This window comes from Cavia porcellus, unplaced genomic scaffold, assembly GCF_034190915.1.
Source record: "Cavia porcellus strain 051 isolate PalLab524CR breed Dunkin Hartley unplaced genomic scaffold, mCavPor4.1 scaffold_23, whole genome shotgun sequence".
Classification (NCBI taxonomy): Eukaryota; Metazoa; Chordata; class Mammalia; order Rodentia; family Caviidae; genus Cavia; species Cavia porcellus.
In genome coordinates, this window is record NW_026947506.1 from 26,419,270 (window position 1) to 26,442,484 (window position 23,215).

The 23,215-nt window shown below is 39.2% G+C and overlaps 1 protein-coding gene across 4 annotated transcripts in view; it reads left to right on the plus strand.

Moving 5' to 3' along the window:
* Amph (amphiphysin) overlaps positions 1-23,215 on the plus strand; it is a 211,326-nt gene that overhangs the window by 176,488 nt on the left and 11,623 nt on the right. For 2 of the 4 annotated variants that reach the window (XM_063233940.1, XM_063233942.1), the window contains 2 exons: positions 3,076-3,132; positions 8,257-8,382. In XM_063233940.1, coding sequence (XP_063090010.1) covers positions 3,076-3,132; positions 8,257-8,382 — 183 coding nt within the window. The remainder of the gene's footprint in view (positions 1-3,075; positions 3,133-8,256; positions 8,383-23,215) is intronic. The other 2 variants (XM_063233941.1, XM_063233943.1) reach the window with 1 other exon arrangement.

Consider the following 23,215-nt stretch of genomic DNA (forward strand, 5'->3'; position numbering starts at 1 on the left):
CATAGATTCAGCAGTATGATTGTTTTGTATTGTAAGGTTGAATGTTTAGGAAATACGACAGATTTTTAGCAATGTCTATTCTTACAGATTCATAGATCTCCACTGCACACAGTTTATTTCCTAGCAGTTCTCCAGAAAAGAGTCATTGGAAGGTCACAAGCAATTTGGTGGTTCTGTCCAGAAAGGCAGTACTGTGTTCCTTAGGAGTCTGAAAAGGAGGAACCATAAAGAGGACTTTCATTCACTGTATAGGACCTGGGTGGAACTCGTGTGTCTTAGCTACTTCCTTATTGCTGAAACAAAATACCTGACATACATGAGTTAAAGGAGGAGAGGCTGATTTGGGATCTCAGTTCACAGAGGTTTCAGTCCATAGTTGGCTAGCAGGGTGGCCTGGAAGAGGGACATTGTAGAGGATAAATCGTTCACAGCATGGTAGACAGGAAGCAGGGCAACCACGAAGGAAGGAGGGATATCTGTGTACTCTCTTCTGGGCCACACATGACCCACCTTCCCACACAGGCTTCACCTCCCAACATCCCACTCAATTATAAATCCATCAATGAACTAACCCAGTATCACACACCCGTGATCCCATCACCTCCCAGAAACCCTACCTAGGAATGAACAAGGCTTTTGGGGTACACCTAGTTCAAGTCATAATGCTATGTAAAAAGCAGGGCATGTGGTTGTCATGCTCTCAGATTTCATTCTGATGGCCTCATCAAGGGATACCTCAAAGAGAGGGTTTTCTATGATAAATGCTGTGTGTTACATATCAGATACAATTTCATTAGAATCTAGAATTCTCTAAATATGTATTCAGAATATATTCTTAAATTAAACTCTCTGCTTAGAAGTTCTTTTATTTTCCCCATTACCTCCACAAACATAAAACACACTCATGCACAGTACACCCAAAAAAAGACAACCACAATCTCAAAGACAGACAATAATGTGTCTCCTCCAGAAAACTCTTTCAGAAGCTTGGCTCACAGACATTGGTTTCCTTTCTCATTTTATCAAATTTGTATTTCTATCAAGGTTATTATTGCAGTAGCTTTCAAAATAACAAAATTTTATAAGGGTTTTATTTATAAATGTCAGACCGTCGTGTGCACTCTCCATTTCCTGTTTCTTAGAGGTAAATCTCACATCTATTAGCACATTCTCTAGTTGTTCCCATCTGTGCACAGATGGATTTTAACACTACTTGATTTTGAAAGCTTTATCTCTGAGTTTCTCTCTCTGGAAGGTGCGGACTTACTGTGTTTTCTTCCCTTACTCTGCCTAATTTTTCTTCCTGCCCTTCTTCTGATAGAATTCCATCATACTAACCCAGCCAATCTGTGGCCATATTTTAATATCATAAATGCTATTAGCAAATGAGTCATGAAGTTCACATTTCCTTTCATGCCAACTTTTTGTTTTCCTTTAGAGAATCTTACGGATGTTGATTGGTTTGCTTAGTTTTCCATGTACTTATCTCCTCTAGTTACTTAAAACCTTTCTTGTCTTGATGAAAATATGGATATTCAAGCAGTTTCATCTTCTTGAAGAAATCAGCTTTATGTCCTTCTGGGATGCTACAGTTGGGGCTGTAGGCACTGTGACCATGACTCACTGTTCCCCTGTGAGTTTAGCCTGGAGGTTGCTTTTGCCTCTCTCTGGATGACGATCATCCTCACCTGTGGTTTAATGCTCGTTGGGTAGAGGACATCCTCCATGAACTTCCTGAGGAACATAGCGACGGAAGGTATATATTCAGGACCTTACAAATCTGTTTTAGTCACATTCTTGTGGCTGAAACACAATGCCATACACACATAACTGCAAAAAGGAGAGGTTTATTTTGGTTCACGGTTTCAGTGCATTGTCAGCTGGCTCCCAGCCAGAAGTGGCCCGGCAGCAGGGTCTGGGTGGAGGAAAGCTGCTCACATCATGGTGGCCAGAAAGCAGAGGGAGAAGGAACAGTGGGGAGGCCAACCTATCCTCCCAGATCACATCCCCAGTGACCCTCTTCTTCTGACTGGACCCTACCAGCTGCTACCGGCACAGTCAGCTATGAATTCATTGCTGGTGGATACGGCAGCCTCCTGGATCCAGTCACCTTCCCTACATGAGAATTTTAGATTTAAACCATAATAAACTCTAAAAATGTCTTGATTTCTACATATGTAATGAGCTATGTAGACATTATTTTAAAGGTATAAATCGTTTGCCCTTAGAATTTTAAAGCTGTTTGTTCATGAGATCTTGACATTGCTATTGAGGAAATCATTATGATTCTTGATATTTTGTAAGAAATATCTTGTCTGTCTCTTTTTCTTTCCTTTTCTTCTTCTTCTCTCTCTCTGTTACCAAGTTACTTTCTGTTCATTTATCTACTTTCCAGTTTCCATTTTTTATTGTGATCTTTCTTCTCATTGTTTTCATCCTTATAGGTTATAACTTTAAAAACTTTTTTATTATTAGTATTAGTATTTAGCTTGGGTTCTGGATGTAACAGAGGTAACTGCACATTGTTCTAGCCACCTTTTTTGACCAAAGGTTGCTTGCTGGCTTATCTTTTCTGTTGAGGAGCCCCTGGTGTCAGATTCTCCAGGCTTTGTTTTGTTTTATTTTGAGCTGATGAGGTTTTTGGGGAAACTTTCTAGTCTTCCATCTAGAAAGGTACAGAGCACTACTGGTGTAATGAGAGGTGAGCCTTTTCTTAAAAAATCATTCTTCCTTTAGGTTTTTCCTAGCTGAACTTCTAAATTTCATAAACATGTTTTTAAAAAAATTTTAACTTATAGCTTATAAATAACCCATATGATTCCAAGCATTTAAAAGCAACTTTAAAGTTTAGAGTCCATAGCAATTAACTTCTAACTACAATCCTGAAGAGGAGCCGTGACCCAGAGATATCTTTGATGTCAGTGTTTGTTTAGTCACTCTCAGCATCTTTTGCTGGTACAGATTTATATTTAGAATATTGCTCGTTAATATTTTTTATTTAACTGATTTAAAAAGGGACTTAAAAAGTTTTAAATATGTTTTTAAAAAATCTGTGGTTTTCTCCCCCATTTTCAGCCCCAGGACACTTCATTATTCACAATGCAGGCAGATCAGAGTATGATCTGCAACCTGGTAAGTTGGAGTTGGTTGGTGTTTGGGGGAAGTTGCCAGTTACCACTGACTATTCTAAACTAAATTGGTCATTCTATTCTGTCTATAGTTTGAATATCTAAAACACAATTTCTACAGCTTCCTCTTCTCTAGAAAACAAGAGAGAAAGAATCTGTGAAATCCCAGTGTGTTGCTGAAGGCATTATCTTACCAAAACCCAAAATCTCCTAGGTAGGGGGTCTCAAGATAACACAGTAAATCTATCAAGGACATGAATTTTTTTTCTGTTTGAGACAGGGTCACTTACATAGTTCAGGGTTTGACAGTCTTCCTGCCTCAGCCTAACGAGTACTCGGATTAAAGCTTGCATCACCATGCCTGGCTAGAGGACATGAGTTTTCATGTCACATAATTTAAGCCACAGGATTGAAATGACTTTGCGTCAATAATTTATGCTTCAAAATAGATCCTTACTTTTTTGTTGAGCTTGACACTATGTTATTTCTCATCTCATCCCTTGATTTTGTGAGTTGTGTGAAGAAAGAGTGCATGATACAGTTGTGATTCCTAGCAAGCTGATAAGAGAAAATCTCAGAGCATGAGTAGGGAGCAGAATGTTGTGACCCACTTCTCCTAGGATCCATGTCATAGCCACCATGGGAAACCTTTGCTTCAACAGCTTCAACAGCTTATTAGTAAAGCTGAGTGTAGAGAGCTTGAGTGATGTCACTTGTGAGATCAGCACTGCTATACTGCAAGGACTTCAGCTCTTTGGAGTTAATTCATGGGCATTGTCTGCAGCACAGTGATTTTCCCATAGGAATCGTGTGTAATTATATATTATAGGTTTAATAGAGCGAAGTGGTTTGTTTTTGTTTTTGTTTTTGTTTTTTTGTGACTACTTCAATTTTAAGTAACGAATTCTGTTCCGGGAAGTTTTTCTGAAAGGTTAATTTGATAGCTTTGCAAGGACAAGTCTATCTCTAATGACTTGACAATGGATTGTCATACTTCTTTGCCTTTTGCACAAGCAAGAGGAAAACAGAGTCTATGTGGCTTGCAACTGCCTCATATGAATTATAGAAGCCAGAGAGCCTCATTCTTTATGTTCATTGGTTATTCTCAGCCTGGGTGATGGAACTGGAGGATGAGATTTTTAGTTATCAATGGTGAAAGGATTAAGGAAAATGGAGAAATACTGGTATAAAAGGCAATTGGTCATCATCAAACTCACTCCTACCACTTTGATAGCTACTCCTTCCAAACAAAAGACCCAGGCCCAGAATCCTGGGGTTTATACATGTCTTTGAACATCTTCCTGTCCATTACAGCTTGTCACAGGAACTTCCATGCCTGTCCTTCCCTTCTCTCCATTCCTATTCTCTGAAGCAGATATTCTGTTTCTTCTCTTCACTGGAGAACTTAGCTCTTTGTGTCCAGTACTGTTGCTAACATTTATGCTGTGCAAGACTAGGAAATCACAGTGAACCTGCTCAATGTGTTCTGGTTGTACAGGATCTTCCTAGAAGCAGGAAACTCCCAAGCATTTGGTTCATTGACCCTTTTGCTCCAGCAGAGGTTGAAGCCAGTAGTCAGCTGTATAGCTCCCTTCCTGTATCTTTTGGCCCCACAGAACAGGTTGGAAACCCTTTGAACTATCGACTTTGCTGGAGGCTCAGAGCTGCTCACAGGGCCCTTTGCAGTTCTCACTAAACCAGCTCTCCCAGGATGGGAGAGGCAGGACTAGGAAGCAAGCACCATATTGGATTGTGAATACACTCTTAATTTTTGAAGAGCACATTACTAATACAGGATGGTGAGGTTTTATTTTAGGAAATTGGTACATTCATTTAACATATCTGGATCATTTTCAACTCCATTTCATTCTTCTTCCTTTCTTCCTCTTCTTATTTATCAGTTTTCAAAAAGTTTCTTTTCAAAAGCCCTTTTCAAAAGTTTCTCTTCGAGTTTCCTGTCATCCTATCTATCTATCCATCTATCTATCCATCCAGATTCTTTTTTATAATTTTTTTGTATATGTTTGTAGTGCATGGCATTTGCATCCATTTGGAGGAGTTGGAGATATACATGCATATATATATATATATATATATGTATATGTATATATATATATAATAGCTTGATTATTTTTAAATCCCTTCTTCTTTTACTTTTTTCTCCCACTTTCTCCTCATTCCCTGCTCCAAAACATCTACCTTTATTTTACTCTTTAAGTTATTTATAATTTTGGAGTTCTCATATAAGAGAAACCCATGATTTTAATATTCTATTCCTGATTTATTTCACTTAACATCACGGTCCCAGTATCCATACATTTTCCTACAAACAACACAAATTCATTCTTCATTATGACTGGATATATATTTCCTTCACTATGGCTCTCTCTGTATATTTGGATCTCTATAACACACATATAAGTGTATGTATCACATTTTCTTCTCATCTGTTGTTAAGCATATAGACTTTTTTTTTTTAGCTATTGTGAGTTACTATAAATATGGGCTTACAGGTTACCACTGTGTGATTCTTGCCTCATTCTCCCATGCCATCTGCTCTGCCAATGCACTGACCTGGCTTTTATATATCCCAAAGGATTCTAAAATATGTGCTCCAAGACTGCACTGTCCATTTTCATCTAAAGGAAGAATTCCATTTATGATTTTGAAAATTAAGCTATATTGGTGTTTTGCTTCAATGCAAAGGATCTACAGAATCTCTGAATGTATAGTGATTGTTTTTCCAGCAAACAGTAGGCTGACAATCCCTTTGTCAAAGGAAACATTTTGTAGGAAAAAAGTAAATAGAAATAAATGGCTGAGGCAGGGCACAATTCCTATAGGATTATTTCAGATTTTTCTACAAGGTGTTATTTATGATTTATCTTTGTTTTTATATCGTTACAAAATATTTAGTTTTACATTATATGAGAAGGGAGAGAAGAGTGATACTGCTTCTGAATTTTAGTAGCAGATTTTATATCCAGCCATGCTTTACCCCCACTCGTTCTTTAGTGAGTTGCATTTATGCCACAAGAATTTAAGCTGCAGTGCCATCCTATAGTTCAGGTGATACTGTCAGGTGGTACATGTCGTGACTTACAGGAACATAACCAATCCTATTTCCTCTTCACACCATGCTACCACTGTTTTGTATAATTTCAATAAACAAATGCAATTAAGATTCATTTATGAAGTCACCCTAGTTATTCTTAACTTATGTAAAACTTTATAATTTCCTCAGATTTCTCAGTAAACTCGAGCTCCTATGCAAATATGGGCCTTCATTTTAAGTTATTTTTATGTTTTCAAACTGTACAATGGTAAATTTATGAGATCTGTGTTTTGAAATATCTCTTGGATCCTTATCTGCCTTGAGGCTTCCTCTGTAGCCTGGACTAAGACTGCCAGAAAGCAGAGTTTGCTCACGGGTTGCTTTCTACTTTGTCAAATTACCTTTTATGTCCTCTCCTGTCTAGGTCACTGGGTACCGTGTTGTCATAGCAAATCACCGTGGCTTCCCACATGGAAAGATCAGACCCTGAGTATTTACAGGATCTGTTGCTATGAAGATAATTCTTTTAGAACAATGAAAATGAAGCTTTTTCCCATAAAGGACTCTTGAGAACATATTAGAGTGAATTTTATCTCCTTCTTTCTTAAAAATTGTATTGCCTGCCTCTTGAAGGTTATAAATGCCTAGAAAGATATCAGATCTGTGCATACTTGTCTACTAAAGTATCCTTTAATTTTATTATACTCCTTAGAAAGATCAGTGGTGTGGTCATAGCCTGCATCACAATCACTGATTTGATGGAGGGCCTAAGAAAATATGTTTGTATATTTACTTAGCACTGGGCCATCCATTATTGCATATTTCCCATTATGTCAGAAAAACTTTGACACAACTTCTCCATGGAACTTACTTCAATTTGGGCACTGACTCGGATGAATCATAGGAGATACAGACATAGCTTTTGGTCACTTACAGTGAGAGCCTTGCAGAAGTTACTGATTTCTCCAAAGTATTAACTGGACACTTCTTATTAAACTTTTAGTTTAAGTGTTTTGATGGAAAAGAGTTAATGAGCCCTCTATTGGTCATTCCTTTAATAAAATAAGCCTCTAGGTAAATATGCTTAGTACCTCACTAGAATGTAGAATGAAGGAATGTTTTCAGTAACATACATTGGCTGTGGTGCTATTCATGGTCTGTTGGTATTTTATAGCCATAATTTTAGAGCTAGAAAAGTTCTTGGGCTAGAGATGATGGAGAGCTGATTCAACATATCATTGGAATCAGGATGATGTCCCTGTATAGAGGTTCCATGGGGACAAAGGGATTCCCCTTACTCACACTAATTAAAAGGATCTAATTGAGATCATAGAGAATCCTGCTTGTGGTTCTTCAAAGAACTGATTTACTGTGTGAGATAAAGTGATGGATAGGGACTCTGCTGGAGGAAGAAGGGAGAAAAGGGACTAAACAGGAGCCTACCATAATGCATCACTTTGTCATTGTCCTGGTGTCCTGGCAAGCAGCCACATAACTGACCTCCTCCTGCCAACTGTGGGAGTGGACACTAAAATTCACAGTGATCCTTTGGGTCTTATGGGTCTGAATATTGGGATGGCACCTTGATGTTTTGGTGCAATGTGATACTACTAAGCCTGAAATGTTCCAGATTTGTGTGCCCAGTAATTTCTCCCTTACTCCCTGTAGCTGAGAAAGATGGAAACCATTAGTGTGTTTTTGTGTGTCTGTCTCAGTGATAAATAGCAGAAAGTACCATTCGAGGATCATAGAGAAGTAAGTGGAAGTCATAGAGAAATGAGTAATACTGCCAGTAAGTAAACTAAATGGGCCAAAGTGAGCGTTTGGTTAACCTAAAGGGTATCAATACTTCTTGATTACAAAAGCGAAGTTTATCGACGGTCTCTTCTGAGGTGTTTCTATTCTGTAAAGCTTTGTGATGCCAAATGCAAGGATTTGTTTTTCAACAAGGATTTAATGAAGTTCATTGCCTATTTAGTGACAAAGATGAATCCTGATTGTCCCATAGTTCTGTCATATTACCTGTTCACATGTCGAATCTTTTTCTCCCAACCCTCAAACAAACACTCGAAGGCTGAATCTGAACAGGCTGTGCCCACAGAGCTCAAAGCAGAGGAGCCGCCTGCTGCCACCATAGCTGCTGCTGGGATGGACCTTGGGCTGGAAACACAGGCTGAGGAGCCAGTGGAGGAGGCAATGGTGAGCACCACCTCCTGTCCCCTCTTCCTCTCATCCCTCCCTCTCACTGTCACTGTCATCTCATGATCCTCTCATGTGTGTCACTTGTGCCAAAGCAGATCCATGTCTTCGTGGCTCCCTATGTTCATGTAGCTTCATTACCTTGATAAGGAGACTCCGTTCCTTCGAATATTTAAAACAGGGGATTTCCAGAGACTTGATCTTATGATGTGGAGACAACTGTCATGCCACCAGAGGTCTGGCCCTTTTGTGAAAGATGGTAGATGTTAGAAGCTATGAGGACTCAGACCTGTTTAACTCTGCTCTACCTGTGATGCCCAGAGAGGTGTCCTTGCATATGGTAACCATAAGGATAAAATTGCTGATTGTGTCTACATATTGATTATTTATAATAATAACCTTCTCAGTCAGTGCAGAACCAACAGCAGACTGAAAGTCCGTATTACAAATCTGTGAATCTGTCAGTACTTCTGTGTGTACAACCATTTGCTCAGAATTGGGTGTGTCAGCTTTTATGATCAGTGGGAGTTGAGGACATACTTAATGCTAGGATGTAGACCCATCTGTCTGCTGAACCTTGCTCCTGCCAGGAGCCACAGAGTCAGAAAAGGCAGTCACGTTACAAACTAAACTGAGCTCTACTGGGCTCTGAGATCATTAGTAATGTAACACCAATGAAAGTATGGAGCTGAAAATACCATGTTAAATAAAAAGGTTTATTTATGAAATGCGGCAAAATATCTCCCAAGAGTTTCAGTTAGGATTTTGTTTACTACAGCCTTCATTGGTCATGCACACACAGAAATATAATTCCCCTGTTACCAGAAATGGTGCTGTCTAGATTAGGTATCTAAGGAAATGGAAGTTATATTTCATGTCTTTGTGCCTAAGGCCATTTTGCTGGGGAAAGGGTAGATTGTCTGTCAAATTAATAGAATAGAAAATAAGCAAATAATAAAGTTCAAAATGCTAATTGAGAATAACTTCAAAAACTGCTATATTTTTCCTCTAAAGATACAGAGTTAGACCAAGACCTGTGGGGAAAACAAGAGATGTGTCCAGCTAGGCTAAAATGAGTATACTACTCATTGTATAGTTATTGGAAAAGAACAGTTAATACTCCTATGTTTAGGCTGAATCCATCCTTGAAGCATTCATTGCTTGTGTGGATGTCAAGGTGGAGGAGTGCTTTCTTTTGGGTTTTTCTTTCTGGCAGTCACTTCCCGACTCATGGGAATCTGAACAATTCAGTATAGATATGACATTTTCCGTAGTGCCAAATTTTGATCTTTCCACCCACCCTAGCCTTGCCATTTACTTAAACAACAAAAGAAAGAAAAAAACAGATTTTTTTTTACTGTTGCTACCATTCATGAAATAATTGATTTTAACATGAATATGTTGGATGCCAGGTAGCTAGAAAGATACTGGTTGAAGTTTTGAAGGAAATCATTGATTCTGAAAAGTTCACATCAAGTTCCTATTTTCAAATAGCAACATAGATTTCATCTTGACCTCTTCACTGGAGCCTTAGAATTACACTGATTCATGCCCCAGATTGTTCCATATAAGGCTAATGCCACTGTGCTCATGATTTAAACAGGCTCAGTGTTTGATTTTGTGCACCAGATAGGAGATAGAAAATAGGCAAACTCATATGCTAAGGACAGACATGATTCATTCCCTGTGATCCCTTCTCAGACTACCATCATCAGCTACTCCCACACTTACACTTGGTTTAAATTTCTATAAGTGGGTTTTTGAGTTTTCATGGAATCCAGTTGGTTTTCCAGTGAATAATGTTAGTGCCTAGCAATTTTAAGGTACCTATCATGCACTAATATGTACGTGTTGAGTATTCTTTACCTAAAATGCTTGAAACCAGAAGTGTTTTGCATGTATATAAAGAGACATCTTGGAGATGGGACCCATATCTAAACAAGAAATTCATTTTTGTTTATACCTGAGTCACATAACCTGAATTTAATTTTAAGCAGTATATTTAGTAATCTTCAAGTGAGAAATTTTGAAGCATTTCAAAGTTTTCAAAACCAGGATTTTCAACCTGAATATGATTTACCATCTTTTTAACTAACATGATATTAAAGTTATTTAGCAAAGTGTGGCACAGGTGTTAAGTATCCTTGAAACCGAGTTCCCTACTGTTGGATGAGGAGGTATTTGGAAGAGTTCTGTATTTGAAATAGACTTCTCCTTTTAAAGTTTCTAGGTGAACTTTAGAAAATGAAAAATTGCAATTCCTTATGAAATGAAAGCCATTTAGAGAATTTGTGGAAGCATTAAGACACCTCCTGAACCCCAGAGGTGGTGTAAAAACAGTACGTATAGTGTTCGCACTATGATGTCTCTCTCTAAAGAAGGACAAAGATTCCAGCAAGTTCTTTTAGCCATAAGGACTGAAAACTAATAGCAAGGGTGTTAGCTGAGAAAGGACAATTTACGGCAACGCACTTTGGTCTAATCTTACCAAATGGACATCTGTGGCTGAAAGCACTTCGTCTCTTTTTTTTCTCTTTGGCCTAGGAAAATAATAGCCACTGGATTTGTAGCTTTTTCTGCTAGACACAATAATCACACATATTACGGTTATTTTTCCAAAGAAAGCCCTCTGGTGTTGCTAGGTGTGTGGTATTTAGTTGTAAAAACATAGAAGTCCATGTGTGTCCCTAGCATTAATTAAAGCTGGCTGTGGCTGTCATCATCGGCTGACGTGACATTTGGAGGTAATCCTTTCTGCTCTCAAAATGTCGCCACACAGTTATTATTTCAGGTTTTGACAGAGTACATATCGTGTGAAGTGAAGTTTGTGGTGGTTTCTTTGGAAAAAATGTCAAGTATGATTTCAAAAACAAGAGATTTAATAGTAGTTCCTCCAGAGAACACCTAAGGTTCTAAAGAAAAGTTTAATTACTACATTTCTGCTTGTTGTTTTGTTCTCTATATATTGTCTTTAATCTTTCCATACAACCTCAAATTTTACCAGTATATCCACAGGGTGCATTTTATTTATTGTTTATTTATTTTTGTCTTTTTCGGATTGGGTCTCACCAAGCATTTCAGGCTGACCTTGAGCTCAGTTTGTAGCCCAAGATGGTCTCAAACTTGCAATGATCCTCCTGCCTCAGCTTCCTGAGTGCTGGGATTACAGGCATGTGCCATCACACCTGGCCTTTCACAGGGTGCATTTTAAAAACGGTTTCTTCTTCTTTTCTTTTTTTTTTTTTTTTTTAATTTTGAAGGTAGTTAAAATACAACAGCACAAGACAGAACAAAGCCAATTGAGACAATGCAGTGAAACTGGTACAGAACTTCACAGCAGGGTACCAAGATAACAGTAATAAGTACCATAGTATATCTTGTTATCTTCACAGTAGTTGTCTTTTCACTCAGATATAACAAAATAAAATGAAATACAGTACATCATAAAACCTATCAAAACAGAATATTGAATAGAGCAATAGAATTAATCAAAATAAAGCAAAACAGGGATAACAATATTTGCCTTCAAAGAGATGGTAGAAGGAAGTCCCCCCTGTTTGCTATATTGCATATGGTCACCTCTCAAGAGATGCTCAGACCTCTGGCTCCCATTTGCTAACAGGGGTGGGGGGATGGGATGTTTGATTCTCAACCCACACACTAGTAGGCTCACGGCCAGCGAGGTGAGCGGGTTGCTTTGTTGCCCAGAGCCCTAAGTTCTACCATGGCTGGAATTTCAGGAGACATTAAAACAGTTTCTTCATCTTCTCCAGCTGTTTCTACTATTTTAATAATGAAAAGAATCTTTAGGGGAAAATTATGTCAATACTTGTTTCAGTATATACACCAAAGAATTAAAGATGAATAAGGGATCAATTCATAATATATCATTTGGTTATAGGTAATCATTCACTATATATATATATATATATATATGTATATATATATATATATATATATAGTGAGATATTATATTATATTATATCATATTATATTATGTATTAGTTCTTTTCAGAAAATAAAATTTTACTTCCATTTATTTCCTTTTCTAAAAGAAAGGCTCCTTCTAGCCAGGCATAGTGGTATACACTTGTAATCCCAGCTGCTCAGGAGGCTGAATCAAAAGAATTGCAAGTTCAAGACCAGCCCAGGCAAGCTGGTGAGACCCTGTCTCACAAAATAAAAACTAAAAAGGACTGGGAACCCTGTGTTCAGTCTCCAGTGCCATAAAGAAAAAAAAATTATTTAAATGAAAGAAGCCCCTTCTAGTTTTCTCTAATTTCTATCAGCTTCTGTATTTTACTTATCTGTTATAAAGAAGGCCAATGCCCTTTTCAGCTGTTATTTTAAAAAGAATTAATATGCTGTAGTTAATGTTAGCTTTGTTTCTAGAGTAAATACATGGAGAAGAGACCAAGATAAGCATATTTTTTGAATTGTTGCAGAATCCTGGAAAGTGAAGCATATTGACAGTATTTTGTAGACTACATTTTGTTTTGTTTTGTTTTTAAAAAATTTCACTAAGGTTAAATTGACTTGTCAAGGCCAATTATTCCAGCAAACACATACATGGGAGTTATATAAGTCCATGGTGGCTGAACTCGCTCTTGGTGGGAAGATCTCTGACTGCTCATTTTCTCTTTGACTCAGCTGAGAGGAGCACATGTAGGTCCTGGGGACTGGGGCACTGGTCTGGACCTGGAAGATACAGAGATGCAGTGAATGGATCAGGCTCTTGCGTCATGGTTTACATAGACTGCTGGCTATGACCTTTCAGAGTTCCAGCAGCCTTCCCTCGGAGTCTCTTGCAGGGAACCAGCATTGGTGTTTTCTCCTTGTACAGATGTAAACACCCCAGCTGGGGTTCCCACCGTGCCTCAAGGGGTGACCTCCCAAAGTGTCAGAGAAGACCCTGAAGAAGACCAGAGGGAGCCAGGGCACTGGATTTACACTTCACACTTCATTAACACAGAATGATTGCCCAACCCTAAGTGCTCAGATTCAAGCATGCTTTAAATTAAATCATCTAGCTAGCTGCATATGTGCATACATAAACACATATTAAGTGACAGCTTTGGAGATGAATCATATTTTACCTTTATCTCTTTCTCTCTCTTAATCTGAGCGTGACAGCACAGAGACTTCAGTGCCAAACCCCTTCCCAGTGAAAGTGCTGTCTGTATCCCCTTCCTGCCCTTTCTTTTTCTGTCTACACTGCCCTTTGCTGCTTGGGCCACTCCTCCTTAGTCTGCCATGGACACGAAGAGGAACCAGAAATAGAATCAGGAAAAATGTTTGATCTGAAATCAGAGATCCTTTCTTCATGCCTTGGAAATTCTGAATCATTGATTTCTGATCTAAGGGTCCAGAAGGGCTGTAAAGCTCTGTCTCTTTGAATGAAACTATTCCTGTGGTCATTTTCTTTCTCCCTCTTTCCATTCAGATACCGGAGGTTTTTTCCTGTTTGAGAGAAACAAGCTACCCATTGTGTGATCAAAAGCAGTGCTGATTTTCTCATTCTTACTCCACAGTAGGTCTGTGCATCTGAGCCCGATTGCCTCTGAGGCCAAATGGAGTTAGTAACAATTACCTGAAAGCTTCCTCTGAATCCTGAGACATAATACATCTTACTAGTTCCTAGATCTGGCACCTACAGGTGCCAGGACCAAGAATAGTTTGATGACATCATTATTGTCACCATCATGAAAAGTGGTGAGAAGCAAATAAACAGAAGTAGTGAGAGACATACTCTTGAGAAAAAGAATGCAGTAGATGTGTGTGTACCAGTTCCAAATGGTTGCCTCCTGTCACAAACAGTAAGAGAATCTCCATTAACCCAGATTTGCTCTTGAGTCCTGCAGAAGTTGCATCTCATGAGCACTACTGCGCTTTCTAAGGAGGCATTCCTTTTTCCAGAGCCGTTCACACTGAGTGCCATGACAGGGACATGATAGAACTAGCAGCGATCTCAGCTGGTTCCTCCTTCAAGGTGGTTTGAGAAGTAGCAGGAAAAGCAGGTGATGGCCAAGATGCATCCACAGATGCATCAACACAGAGGTCAGGCCCAGATCTTTCTACCATTGCACTAAGTCACAGGGAGAGATGAAAGCATCCAAGAAGAATACAAAGTTAACAAGGTGGTAACCAGTGTCTCACATGTCTTGGAGCAAGTGGCCCTGGGTTTGCCAGGTACTGACATGGAATAGCTGAGTGCCAAACACAGAAACCGTGTCCCCTGCCTTCTGAGGTCTGGTGATCCAGAACCCCTTCTGCAGTGGGACTCAGGGGAATTTTGTGGTATAGTGATTTGTTCAGAGTGATACTAGAATTACAGGAGAATAGAACATCAACATTCAGATTATCTTTTCCCTATTGAAGAGCTGTTTATTGATTTTGGCTATCTAGTTTTTTGGTTTTGTTTTGTTTGTTTTTTGTTTTTGGTGGTGGTACTGGTGATTGAACCCAGGATTTTCACATTGAGCTCCATCTTGGTTTTTATTATTATTATTATTATTATTATTGAGACAGGATCTTGCTAAATTAAATTGCCCACACTGGGTTTGAACTTGCCACCCTCTTGCCTCAGCCTCCTAGAATGCTAGGATTACTGGCATGAACCACCACAACTGGCAACCTAGTAATTTCTTTTTAAACTGTTACTTTTGGCTCACACTTTTTATTGAGGTGATATTCACATAAAATAAAATCAGTCACTTAAAATTAGTATTTCGGTAGCATTTAGCACAGTCATAATGTACAACCATCGCCTCTGTCTAGTTCCAAAGAATTTTCATCCCCTCCAATTTAAAACCCCATTGCCATTGAGCAGTTATGCCCATTTCCGCCCCCCCAGCCCTTGGTACCCCCCCCCAGTCTGCCTTGTAGATGAGTTTATCTAGTGTGGATATTTCATATATATGAAATCAGACCATCTTTGATTATATAATAGTTTTGCATCCACTTTAGTGTATAATTTTTGACATATACTAAATCTAGTGCTTAGCTTGATATTAATATGGCTTTGTCATTAGCATCTATATCTGCATATATATATATTTATCTCCTAATGTCTTAAGCGTCCATTGATGACATTCCTAGCTATCAGACAATAAAGTATTCTGTATAACACCAGGCTTATTTCATATGAAGAAAGAAAAACACTCTTTAGACCATGAAGCCGCCAACCTCTACACCCAGCCCAGCCCTTATCTGGAGTTTCAGTTTGTACCTGGAAGAGCCTTAAAGGTTCATCCTCCCTCAGCCTGCACCCTCTGGCCTAGTGAGTGAACATGCAGAGTCACCTTCAGTCCAGGGATAACAGGGCACTGAAGCCCACAGGGTGTGTGGCACAGTTCTGGCCTTTCCTCAACACTTCAGGGAAGAAATGCTCCCTGCTTTTCTGACTATCCTCCTTAGTGTGCTAGGATCCTGAGCAGGAACCTTAAATATGAAGAGCATAAAGTGCTTGATTGGAAATCAGACACTCCCCTCTCCCCGAGTCACCTTCTTTTCCAACTTTAAGTCTCAGGAGCTCAGATGCCACCAGTGAGAAGCACTGTGTGTGGTCTGTAGGCAAAGACAGTGTGATCAAGACACCAGGGAGGGAAGTGATGGCCAAAGAGCCATGTGCCATGATGATCCATGCTGCTGAGTGCTTGCGTTTCACGTGCACTGTCACAGCCACCATGGCCATGGCATCACTTAGGTATCAAAGCCCCATGTCCCAGATTAAGGAAACAGAGAGACAGTGGTTGAACCCAGATCACACACTTTGAAAGTGATGAGGTGAAATTCAAACCTAGAGATCACCATCTCCCCACTATGCCAGGTGCTGTTGTGTAAAGGTAGATCTGACTAATTTCATGTCACATCTAGCAAGGCCATGAGGCATTAGCTAGGCTTCACTCTCTCCATAAAGGCCTAAAGATTTCCCACAACCTGTACTGAGACCCAAGGGGTGCTCCTAGCCTGTAGCCGCAAAGTCAAAATGAACCAGGAACTTGATTTCTTTTTTCATTTGCTTGGTGTTAGTGTTGTTTTCTGAGACAGGGATTCACTATATAGTTGAGGCTGGCCTAGGATTCAGTATGTAGCCCACGCAGGCCTTGAACTCACTGAGATCCTTCTGCATCAGTCTTCTGAGAGCTGGGATTATTGGCCTGTGCTATCACGCTGGGCTAACATGTGCTTTCTGTATTATTGGAAAGCAGTGTAACCAGGCAGGGCAAAATGTTTACTGTGTGGCACAAGCATTAAAAAGAAACAAACTCTATGTGGTTGGCTCAGTGTTGGAGTACTTACCTCAAATGCATGAGGCCTTGGACTCCATCACCAGCATTATAAAAACTAAAGGAAAAAAAGAATAAAATCACCCCTGTAGCAAAGGATTAGCCATCCCCATTGAAAGGTCCATGATGGCTTCTTCAGAAGCTGCTATCTCTCATCTTCTCATCTCAGAGCGAGCACAATATACTATATTTACATTTGCATCAAAAAATAGGTTCACTTCTCCTGTTCATGTTAATCACTATTGAGAATTTTAAATACTGATATGTATCATTGTGGGATATGTTGCCCTGACCATAATGACCAAATTAACCAAAAATTCATTAACTTTTGCATCTCTACAGGAAATCTTAATTTTGCAAAGAAGTTGTGAAGCTAATTCTGTGCATGTTGCCATGGCAACCCTGCTGCCAGCAGTGGGGCTGTACTGGGACCAGACTGCTGAGGGCTAATGATGGGTTAGTAGGCAAGACTTGGAGAGTAGACCGAAGAAAGGTGATTGAGATGAGGGCTAGGAGGGAAACTCCTACTGTATTCCTTTACTGGAGGGAAATACATAAATGTGTCAGATGAGATTTGTAATGCCAGGAGCCACTTTTCAAAGGATGCCCTGGAGGCCTGCTGTTCCAAAGGAGACCTCACCCCTCCAGTGTCACTGGAGGGAAATTATGACCTGTATTTTCTTCAGTATAACCTATGTGAAGAGAAGAACCAACTGCTTGCCTGTGTCCAGGTAGGGGAAACCTTTTGATGTTCTGCATATCCTACATTCTGAGACAGTTTTTAAAATGGGATCCTGAAGAAGGTCTTGTATTTTTAAAAAAAACACAAGATCTTAAGACAGGTCAATAGCTCAAGTTGGATCCAGAGTTAGGAATGTACAGAGAAAGGCAGTGTGGTACTTGGGGACTGGGATTCCCTCTGTGTTTCTCTCCCTTTGTTACTTTTCCCAATGAGTTTACACAGTCAGGTCCAAAGGGAGTTTTCCAGCTCCCCAGGTAATTATCAGAAGAGCCAGAACTAAAACTCCATCTCTATCTAGTGCTACTTCCACCCCATCATATTTCTTCATAAGATGAGAGCATTGGGCCTTTGGACCCTCCAGCTTTGTGGTGACGTCAGTGTCTAACTGGTGAACCTAGCCGTGGCTGTCCAAGTGTCTGAGTATTCTCACTTGTACTGCCTAGACAAATCTAGGCAAAGATCAGCTGAACTTTTTCCCACTATCCCATGCTGTACATATCTTTCTAGACAATAAAGTCTGTAAGTCAATTGGTAAAAATAATATAAAGAAATTCTATCCAACTGGCCTCTTCATGTCTTTTAATTTGTATAATTTGCTATTAATTGTGTTTTCTTAGATGCCCCATAACACATGAATTGAGCAAAATTTGTTTTAAATATTTGATTCTCATTAAGAGTAGCATTCCAGAATGAAAGAGAACGCATTCATTGTGTAAGGATACACACTCATGTTCTATCACTAGGAAGTAGATGATCTGTAGGCGATACATCAGGTCTCAGCATTGCTGTAAAACTCCCTAATTTGAAAGGTGTATTTTCTTGGGTGTGAATTAGCATAAAACAAAACAAAACAAAAAAAGCACACAGACTTTGACACACTGTCCTGATCTTCATTTAGTGACTGGGTGAGTTACTTAACCTGTAGGTATGAGCTAATTTTGTATAAATTTTGGGAGTAATCTCTACTTGGATTGTTAGAAGAATAATGTACAATAAATGTTAAACCCTGGGCTGCCAGCTGGAGAATTATAGGTGCATTGTAAATGTCAGTTTCCCCTGCAAGTTACAGATGTGCATACATGTATAGAAACTGACAAGCAGAAACCCATCCATGCATCACAGTTATTCTTTTTTGTATTTGGGGTAAACCAATAAACCTGGAATTCGGCCACCTCCCAGCCAGATTGTCTGCAAGAGCAATGTCAGGAGGATGACTGTACTTTAAGTCTGCTATAAACTCTTCTGTAACCATTTCAGGATATAAGTGAGGTAAATTTTAAAATTTACAAATCCTATGTTTTTATTAGTTCTATCATTTACCCCAGGGATAGTATAAAAAAAGAAAAGAAAAGAAAAAGAAATTCATTGTAAGAGTGCATAAAGATGGCATGAAAAAAATCAAAAAACACTAAAGCGTCCAATTCAGTTTTATCCTTTCATTTACATGTTGTTGATGTTTGTTTTAAAAAGAGCATTTTTCAAAGTCGAAGTTTCTGTTAGTATTGTCATCTTAGAAACATCAGCAAATCACAGGAGAACTTCCCAAAAGCAAAAGCCTGGGAGTCCTTGTGGCATAGTAGGTGAGCTTGAAATGCAACGATATGTGAGAGTTTCATCCATCCTTGCTCTAGATAGAAGGCACAAGCATGAGGGTCCCTTTCTAATGCATCCGGGCCTTTGGGACCTGCTGTTCCTATCACTCTAGTACAATCTTTGACATATATTTGGGAGATTCAAGCAAGTGCTTGTGTGTAAAGTCTTGATAAATCCCTCCCCAGCTTATGATTTGAAAGAGACATTCAGGGGCCTCTACATAGTGAGCAAAGTGAAACAGGGATATGCGTGCTTATCTCCAAGTGTTGAGAGCTTTGACCTCACAGGAAATAACTAAATGAATAAATGTATCCTAAAAAGAGCAAGGTTTGTGGAGCACCTCAAGAGAAGGAAAGGATTATTTACTAGATAGGGTTCAGTTTCTCTCTAGAGAACAAACTGAAAAAAAAATTTACTTGAATAAGAGGACAAAATTGGAAAACTTTCTTCCCATTTTTGTCAATGTAATTCAAGGTGGTTTGGATGGGTGAAACAGAAGATGAAATTGGAGATGATAAGCAGCCACATGGAGAGAGAAAGAGAGACATCAAGTCAGAAGAAAGGAAGCTCAACACTGTAAGAAACCTTTTGCAGGAAAAGAACTGTAGTGCTGAAAATTGCGTAAGAAGTGAGAGGGACTGGAAGTCACAGCACAGAGAGATTTAGCCTTAGGACTAGGAGACGCTGGAGAGTTCTTCCAGCACACAGATGAAACGCACAGGCAGAGCTGACAGATGGGGAGGCCAGAGGGCGAAAGGGAGACTCATGAATAACAGCTAATCCTAAAGAAGAGACAGAAAAGTTTTGGAAGCAAAGGTAGCCAATAAGCCAGAGGAAACTCGCTTGAGCTCAAGTTTCCCTACTGAAAACTGCTGTGTGTAGATGATGGGAAATCTCCAGCACAAGTCAAGAGGACTGAGGAGAGAATACCATGTGGAGGTGTTCTTCTGAGTCTTTTTACATTTAAAGTTAGAAAACAAATGTCTGCAAGCAGCTAGATTGGAATTATATGAGCACCATGAGATGACATTAGGTCAGCAGGCCTCCTCCAACTTAGCCGTCTCGATCTTCCAAGGACAAGATCAGAGGTTGCTAGAACAATATTTGGATTTTGAGCTAAAAAGTGTGGCAGGCTATTCCAAGTCAATAGTCCTTGTGTTAAAGCTGCACAGAAAGATATTAAGAGACATGTAAAGGGCTGTGGAATCCCTGTACATTCTCTGGGTACATTTCTTGACAATATATTGTAGTCGACTGAGGAGTAAATCAAATCACTGTGGCTAAGTTTGTCAACTGAAGATCCCAGGTGACTGGGGGGAGCGCCTGAATATTCGTTTTATGATTCTTCCAATTTTTCTGTGTGAATTTTTTCATAAAGAAATATCGTTGAATCCCCCTCATCTCCCCAAAGACATCCTAAATAAACCAGTAAAGCAGTGTTCAATACTTCAGTCAGTGAAATGCATAGGCTATACAGTTGTTTGGTTGCACACCAGAGTGATCTTTCTTGCAGTCTTGTTTACAACATTTAGAAACTCACCCGAACTAGTTTTCAATGGTAGGAAAACCATTAAGTAAATAACTAAATAGAAAAATCAGTAAAACTGTTATATAGCTATTTATATGGCTTTTCTAAGATGAATGATCCATGTTTTGTAAAATGAATAATATTTATTTATTAGGTCTGAATGATTAAAAAATAGAATTACATCAAAATGTATACTGTTTATTTTATTTTAAAAACCATGATGTCCTTTTTTGATCCTATCAGAAAAGTGCCTAGTCTGAGTTAAAATCACCTGCCCTATACATACATATAAGATTTCTTACTGAGTTGAAGAATCAAAATATCTTTAGTTGTCCACATCCAGAAAAGTTGCAAGCAGCTTTTCAGGCATTGTTCAGGCTTAGCAGTACCACAAAAACAATGGATGGGAGGAATAATAAATAAAGAAATGACATAATCATCTGAGATAACCAGTCCTCCGGCAGCCAATGGCTACTGTCACACCTTGCAGTCTGGTCCCTGTGGAAATCCTCTCCTGGGGCATCTCCCTGAGGGTCTGACTGGATGGTCACTCACTTGTGCTTCTGCTTCACAGGACCAATTCCTTCGTTGTTGGTTCATCTCACTCTACTTCTGAAAAGTCTTGCTAATGCAGTTACTGCTGTTCAAAGGCCCCTCCACTCTGTCCTCAACTTTGTCTAGATTTAATACCTGACTTGAGCAAGTGGGTTTCCGTTTTCCATTGTGTCTTATATTGTGCTATTATTACTGTTACTAAAGATGCATTGGAAATATCTTGGTAAGAAAACAAAACACAGGACAGACTGCAGACATAAGGGGGGGGGGTTGGGGAATTCCTTGGTTTTCAGACCAATGTCAGAAACAGGAAGTGACAAGAAAATATAGACAGTGGATGGGCTTTCTCTGTTTATGTCATGCTTTTAAATGCTGTAAAATCAAAATGTTAATTCAGCGGTGATTAGAGCAGTGTGAATCCATCTTGCTTTTGGCATCATTATTAATTTCAATATTTTGGTGATTTTTTTGCCATCAATGCTCTTCTATATGCTGCATTTCTTTCTTTTATTGTTAGTATATGATGTCAGGGCATGATATTTTCATGGTGGACCATTAGCACATATACATGTGCTCTTAATTCTTCTTGCTTTCCCTTCCTTTCCCCTGTCAACATCCCCAGATCTCCTTTCCATCTCCACAAAGTCTGTCTCTCTGCCATCTCCCTTTTACTTTAGTCTTTATATTTTGGATATCTCACACAAGAGAAATCATGCAACATTTAACATTCTGTGTCTGATTTCATACACACAGAGCACAGCCATTTTCCACCAGGTGACTCAAATGTATCCTCCTTTATTGACTGAGTAGTGCTAAAGATTAGGGAGCTCAGGTGCTGAGGTTCTTTGAGGTTCAGGAAAAAGCAGGGGTAGACGGCGCCTTTGGGCTCCACCTGCTGGTGGCTGGTGTCCCAGCAGCTACGCTGTCAGAAGGAGAGCACCTCCACCCAACACTGCCTGTTCAAATTCTTTAGAAAAAGGAAGGTCATAAACGTGTGTATCTTGCTACAACAAAATATAATACAGCCAAATTAAAGATGGTCACAGAAGATCAGTTATGAAGTAGTAGTGGACATTTTTTTGTATGGAACGACTTAAAAAATTACTTTTGGTAATATCATCATTACGTCAAAATAATTTATCTCTTCCAAAGATGAAGTGTCAACTCAATTGAGAGGAAAATCCAATTGCTAATAATGTCTGCTTGGAACATACTTGTGTGGAAGGATTTATGTATCCTCAAGAGAATAGCTCATGATTTAACATAATGTGTTTTTTTGATCTGCAGCAGTGTGTGTGTGTGTGTGTGTGTGTGTGTGTGCGCGCGCGCGTGATATAAACCCAGTTTACACATACTCTCTTTGTGTATATAGAGCCTTTTTGGTTCAAGGGGTTTGAGACCCCTGGCATGTTCGTAGGTATGAGTTCTCAGATATTGGACACATATAACTCAGAAGTATGAACACGTACACTTCTGCATTTGAGCCTACAAGTCAGTTGTGCATACCTTATTTTTATGAACCACTTCTAATTAGAAAGAATCTTGCTTAGATTCTGAATGTTCTGGGTAAAACCTTCAAATTTCTTTAGCAATAAAGCTATGAGCTTGTCTGTGGCCTGGGAGCTGGAGATACCAGTTATACTTTGTATGTGTGTACCAAAAATATGTTTTTTTCTGCATCTCAAGAGCTGTCATGAGAACACAACCCTTCGGTTTTTCTCTTAAAAGTGACTTAACTTCTGGAACCTTCCCCTTCAAAGATTCTAAAATTTACACTAAAATGCAGTGTTTCTACATTCTAATTTTGCATGATGAGGGTGCTTCATGGATGTGACTCCTCTGTCGGCCAACCTCTAGGCTGGGCTTCTTCAGTCTTCTGAGTCAGCTGTCACCCAGGGCTCATTCCATGTCATCTGCACTCAGCTAACAAAATGGAAATGGCTTCCAGTGTGGGGGCCACAGTTACCATAAAGCTAGTATGTCAGGAATGCTGCATGTCATGGTTCCTCAAATTCCATTTGGTACACAGACTTAAAGGAAAGCTGAGGAATGTAGGAAGTGTGATTTTTAAAAACCCAAATATTTGCATTTTAAAAGTTTATTACGTTAAAAGACACATTGCCATGA